The sequence below is a fragment of the Branchiostoma belcheri genome, unplaced genomic scaffold (genome assembly GCF_001625305.1).
Source record: "Branchiostoma belcheri isolate BF01 breed outbred unplaced genomic scaffold, Haploidv18h27 scaffold106, whole genome shotgun sequence".
In the NCBI taxonomy this organism is placed as follows: domain Eukaryota; kingdom Metazoa; phylum Chordata; class Leptocardii; order Amphioxiformes; family Branchiostomatidae; genus Branchiostoma; species Branchiostoma belcheri.
The window spans coordinates 90,521-96,616 of NW_017802447.1; the positions used below are offsets into that span (position 1 = coordinate 90,521).

Below are 6,096 nucleotides of genomic sequence, written 5' to 3' on the forward strand. Positions count from 1 at the left end.
GTTACTGTATGTTATTTTGGATGATGAACAAAATGACAACAACATGAACAATACCCTGTGAAATTATTTCAGGACAGTCCACTTCAAAAGACAGGAGTGCAAGGGTTGGTGGTTTAAGTGAAAGGCAATGATCTGCACATGTAACAAAGTGGAAAGGTTTTTGTGTCGCTCTCGGCGTCTAGCTACGCATCTTGGGAACAAACTCTGGTGCGTTTGGGTTCAGGGTGCTCGTTGCGACCTGGAAAAGATTTCAACACAAAAGAAAGTTATCTATATGCACAAATACAAAAAGCATAATCAGAAACATGCACTTTTGTGCACTTCAGTATTTGTGTATGCAAAGGTACCAGTGTTAGCGACAGAATTTCAGGCACAAACTCTGAAGACAGGCATAAGATTTGTAATTGCTGACAGTGTACTTTATTTCATGTTTTGCACCTAAATTTCAGGTGAGGTGCACCAGTGCCAACACTTCAGTGACCATGTGTCACCTTCCTCAGGACAATACTGACTAGTTAGAACTACTTTACAGTTCACACTGGTGTCGTTGTTACATTTCTAAAAATGCTGTCGCCAAATGTCAGCTTGGATAACTCCTTATGTTGTGAATAAATAACACAGTCTGGAGTTACACACCTCTGGTTTGGGCTGCTGTGCCTCTGCCAGCTGCAGCTGCTCCATCTGTAAGCAGACTCCGTTCACAGGGGGGTGGACACCATTCACCGCCACACAGGGCTGGGACACACTACCACTGCAACATGGACAATACACATTAGAAGATTACTGCCTTGTGAAAAGGGGGACAAACTGAAGGATAGACTATTGATTGACTGGCTAAATGAGCCTACCCTGTGTGCCAGTAATGTGGGACAGGTGCCTGTTGTTTCTGCTGAATCAGAGCTAGAATAGTCTGGCTACCAGGCTAAGTAAAGTGGCCTACCCTGGGTACCGGTACTGAGGGACAGGTGCCTGTTGTTGCTACTGAATCAGAGCTAGAATAGTCTGGATACTAGGCTTAGTAAAAAAGGCATACGCAGGGTACCAGGACCGAGGGACAGGTGCCTGTTGCTGCTGATACTAGGCTAAGTAAAGTGGCCTACCCTGGGTACCAGTACTGAGGGACAAGTGCCTGTTGTTTCTGCTGAATCAGAGCTAGAATAGTCTGGATACCAGGCTAAGTAAAGTGGCCTACCCTGGGTACTGGTACTGAAGGACAGGTGCCTGTTGTTGCTACTAAATCAGAGCTAGAATAGTCTGGCTACGAGGCTAAGTAAAGTGGGCTACCCTGGGTACCGGTACTGAGGGACAGGTGCCTGTTGCTGCTGCTGCGGTGGCTGCTGCTCGTCCTGCCAGCCAGGACAGATTCTGGCCTCCTCTTCGTGCATCATCTCCTGGAAACACTGCTCCAAGAAGTCTTCCTCCCACAACTCCTGCAGAACCTGGGCAACAAGTCAGAGATTTCAAGACTTCTGGAAAAATGTAATCTGCAGCTTCCTGAATTCCCCCATGTCAATCTCTCAATCCTACTAACTCCCAGCCAGATTCTGAGACCTTTGATGAACTTCTGTCATTCTACTTATCAACTTTCCACCCACCCGCACACTGTCAACCTACTCTGTGCAGACAGATACACAATTGATTGTGATGTAGCTATCAATATGGTACATGTATATTTCAAAATGTCCTAATGCTGCTACTTACCTGTCTATCATAGTCCTCCTCATTTTCCATCCATAGGAACTCTTCAAACCCGGGTTGTTCCTGCTCTGGAGCTTCCTCTCTTGCCTGTGTTTCTACTGGTCCTCTCATGTCGCTGAGTTGTCTGCACATGTACGTCACTCAACAATCCTGAAATGCATCAGAGTCCACTATGAGTGTGCTGCTTTTTGTACAAGGGGTTCAAAGTGATCTGAAACCAGCTTAGCTCACTGAAGGACTATTCCACTGCTAATGACATAAGACAATTTTGTTACACTATATACTTGCTATTTTAATTGCTAAATGCTGACAGTATGTCATGTATTTGCTCAGTTTACCATTGATATTATACTACAATGTACATAATATATCATCTATGTACAGTATTTTCAGGTTCATTGTACTCGGGAAATTTCCCTAATTTCAATAGATCAGGGTTGGACAAGTCCCATTGCCCACTTGCCCAGGGCAAGTAAAAGTACTGTTCGGGCAAGTAAATATCCCCCTGTACTTGCCCGATGGGGCAAGTAAATTTTTTTGATGCAATGTTTGGAGCAAAATTACATATCATTTTGAAATAAAGATATATTATTGATAAAAGTAAAAAATATGCCCTTTTGTTGGAAAGGTGTCTCTAAGTACCCTTATTTTGGTAGACAAAGCAAGCAACATTATAACCTTTTTTTTATTGAAAAATGAAAAAATTTTCTTAGAAAAAAAATCACATAGAAATACGTCATATTTCGGGCAAGTGAATAGTTGGTTCGGGCAAGTGGAAATGACCATGTACTGGCCCAATAGGGCAAGTAAATTTTTGAAAACTTGTCCAACCCTGTAGATGCAATGAACAGTGGATCTTTCCAGTGACACAGCCAGGATTCAAAATCCCAAGAAGATAGATCCAGGGACAGAACCACTAACCAACAATACATCTTTAATATAGATTCATTATGCATATGTACATTTTGGGCATGTCTTCCTCTGGCTTTTTACAAAAAAAAATATATTTTACACATTGTGACATGTACATACATACAGGGTATTCACACTTTCTGACACAGGTGACAAAAAATATATCAAAAAACAAATGATGACATTTATCCCAGCAGAGTACATTTGACACAGCCCTATGTGTGTACCTTAGACTGTGGTCTTTTGTCCGCAACCATTGTTTGACTATGGGAAGTTTTGCACATGGTGCTATTTCTACATTTTGTATGTTCACAGTTGCCACTTCTTTTGTCACTAAAAGGCATAATTAATAGCCATAATACCTAACAAAAACATGACTAAAAAGACTAGCAGTTATAATTTCCAACTTGTCCTTTGAAGACTGAGAAGCCCTGTAGAAAGTCTTCATCCATCTGGAGATCATTGTCACCTGTGGTGTATCTATGTATTCTGGCTTAGACCACCATATGGTTATATACCTGAATAACTTGTTTAGATACTAGAGCAGAGACAGGTATGGGTACAAGAAGTATAGCTGAAGTTTAGGCATTTGTTCTGACATGAACAAGCTTGCCTTGGAATTATCTATACATTATTTGTAAAGAAAACCCATCTTTTACCTTTAATAAATCAACATGTCATAAAATTTGGTTTGACGTTTAGCTGGCCTACATCAGCATCACCTGTATGTAGAATCAATCCTTTTAGTTTTAAATTTACATTTACCCAGCTTGAGGCGGAGGCGTCTTAAGGAATTATGCATGACTGATCAAACACTGAACCACGACAGCCACCAACTACGCTTTCATCTTTTCGAACTGCTTGATTTTCATCTTTACGATATGGTTTACAAGTTTCTGATGTCAAAGCAAGTGTGTGTATGAGCATTGGTTTGTTCACCTTCAGGCTTCAGTGTACGTATTATTACTCATTAAACTAAGGACATGTACGGTAACTGTTGCAGTAGTTACATAATATACTCAAAGACCATGAAAAAATGTCAGATCTAACTGATTTCTACAGTGTTTGTCTTTATTCTTCACCTATCAGAATGCTGTTAGCCATCCACAACCACATTCAATTGTCTTTTCTGAAAAAATTTCTTATCCACAATTCATTTTTCAGTCTCACAGGCATTTCTTTCATGCCTGCAAGTTTCTTTGTTGTTTCACACACAATACATACTTATGTAAATTAGTGTTGCTGCTATTGTTGTTAAAAACATCCAAGTCTTTATTGTTTTGTAATCTCACTTGTACTTTGTCTCTTCAAATCTTATCCACACTTTGTTTTGACATCGAATTTTCAAAATCTGCAAAATTATGTGAACAAAAAAAAAAAGAAGGCTTTGCCTTGCAAAATTTGGCTTGAGCTGGAAAGGCTTCAAAAACATAACTTAGGCAGGTAATATCCATCTAATAGCCGTAACGTTATCTCAAGTTTTCAGCTTTTAATCCAAATAATTGAAGCTGTCAGTCAAAGCTGAAAAACATTAGCCAACATCCTGTCAACAGAAATTATCATTTGCAAGGCCACAACAACAAACGAATATCCAAAACTGTTCAATTTAGAAATTGAATAATTTTGCGGTAGATTCCATGACGTTTTTTTAATTAAAACCACGGATCAATATGTTTGAAAGGGTTGTTTGTTAGGCGTAAATGAACACGGTGTAAACAAGAAGGTATGACGTGGCCAGTCGTCACCCCCCTCCCTCACGTAAAAAACGAGGTCACCAGCTAGCCTCGCTAAAAACAACATAATTACTTTACGCAACGATGTGTAAAAGTACGGGTGTTTGCTTCCCAAATTTCTCTAGTAGAATATCCTTTTGACAGTAGGTTTGGTTGGTTAGTTTTCACTGCAGAAGCGCAAATTTGTGGGATATCCATGGTTAAGAGACCGCACAAAACGCCCCTCGCCCCGAGTTGTTGTGGAAAAAACATCCAAACCTACATAAAAGAACATAATTTCTGCCAACAGAAATGCACTTTTAACCACTAAACGACCATGAATACACCGCTAGATCCATGTGAATGCTTGTGCCTGGAGAATATCAACCACAGCGGTTACAGTGGGCGGGGAGAATTCAGGAAATCTTCAAGATGACAGAAATTTTTCGACGACGGAAAAATCATGGCGGCCAGACGGCCTTCTTTGCATAACGTTACAGATGCTACCAGTTACGTTCGATTTTCTAGAACGAATTTCAAGCATTCGTCCACCAAATTCAAGCGTAAAGAAGACCTAATACTCACCAAAATGTATATTTCCGTGGAATATCACTGTTAAACCGCACAATTTTGTAATATTCAACGCAGTTCACCGCAATACAACAGCTAGCCTTTGTCTGCGCTGAGCTTGCCCTCTTCTGTTTATGTGCAGCCGGATCACAAAGCAATGGCCGCCGTCACAAAATAGTTCAAAGATTTCTTCGAAGCTTTTGCGTCAGTGGAAGGTCTACGGCATAAAGCCACTTAGTCATTAAGTATAAATCCACATAGGTGCAAATATGTTGTACTTTAAGTGAATGATTTTGTAAAAATGAAGAATCTTACAGGCATTTTTGTATCAATGCGCTTGCGGTTGGACTTTGGTGAAGGGGTTTCCCACCTGGTCACGTGAACAAAATAAATCTCTGGAAGTTTATAATAATAACGTCACGTAGACATATTTCTATGGATGAAAGACGGTAAAAATGTTGCGTAACGCAGACTATTGTGGCATCCTCACCATGTCACGTGCTAAACGATGCATCATCATTCTTGAGTCATGCAATGAAAATAAGGAGTCACACGACAATGTCATAGACATAGGGCCTCATAGTGGACTGTCATATAAAAGCATGGTTTATGCCCTATGACATTAGCTTCGACGGTAAATATGCTGTCATTTTTGTAAAGAATGATGAAAAAGTACTCGCTTTTTGCCTAATAAAGACAAAATGCCTGCATATTTCCATTATTTTCCAAGATAATTCGTCGACACTGTGTCTTTCATTATGTCAAACAAAATGTGATTGACATCTGACAAAAATTCAATAAAAAAATCCTGTTAAAGAAAATGTAGTAAATATGGTTTAGATTCATTCAGTTGGATTTTACCCAAAATTGCTCTTCGCATGGAGTAATATATCTGCTAGTGTATGCGTGCATGACATTTTTTTAAATCTGATTATTCAGGTAACGTTATCTACTTTAACAGCTACAGCCCTTGCCGAAGTGTTAGGACGAGACAAGGAATACGTAACTGGCCGAGTTTCAACTATGAACCAAACACGCCCTTTGTAGCTACGTGCAGTTATCGTGTGAAGCTAATCCTTTCATTGTTATCAATTATCCATTCAGTGGACTAGTCCCACCGCTACAAGATTTTTCTCAGCGAGTTCTGCTGCGATTTCTGTACTCTCCAAGCAGAGGTAGGGTCGCTCGGTATTTTGGCAGTATT

The 6,096-nt window shown here is 40.0% G+C and overlaps 1 protein-coding gene across 1 annotated transcript; it reads right to left on the bottom strand.

The window, feature by feature from the left end:
- On the bottom strand, positions 1-5,058 carry LOC109479069 (polyadenylate-binding protein-interacting protein 2-like). The gene is made up of 5 exons (XM_019780951.1): positions 4,908-5,058; positions 1,702-1,848; positions 1,285-1,439; positions 637-751; positions 1-238 (listed from the first exon to the last, which is right to left on the bottom strand). Exons 2-5 carry the CDS (start codon positions 1,828-1,830, stop codon positions 179-181), a joined length of 459 nt encoding a protein of 152 aa, XP_019636510.1. The 5' UTR covers positions 1,831-1,848; positions 4,908-5,058; the 3' UTR covers positions 1-178.
- Positions 5,059-6,096: the final 1,038 nt, after the last annotated feature.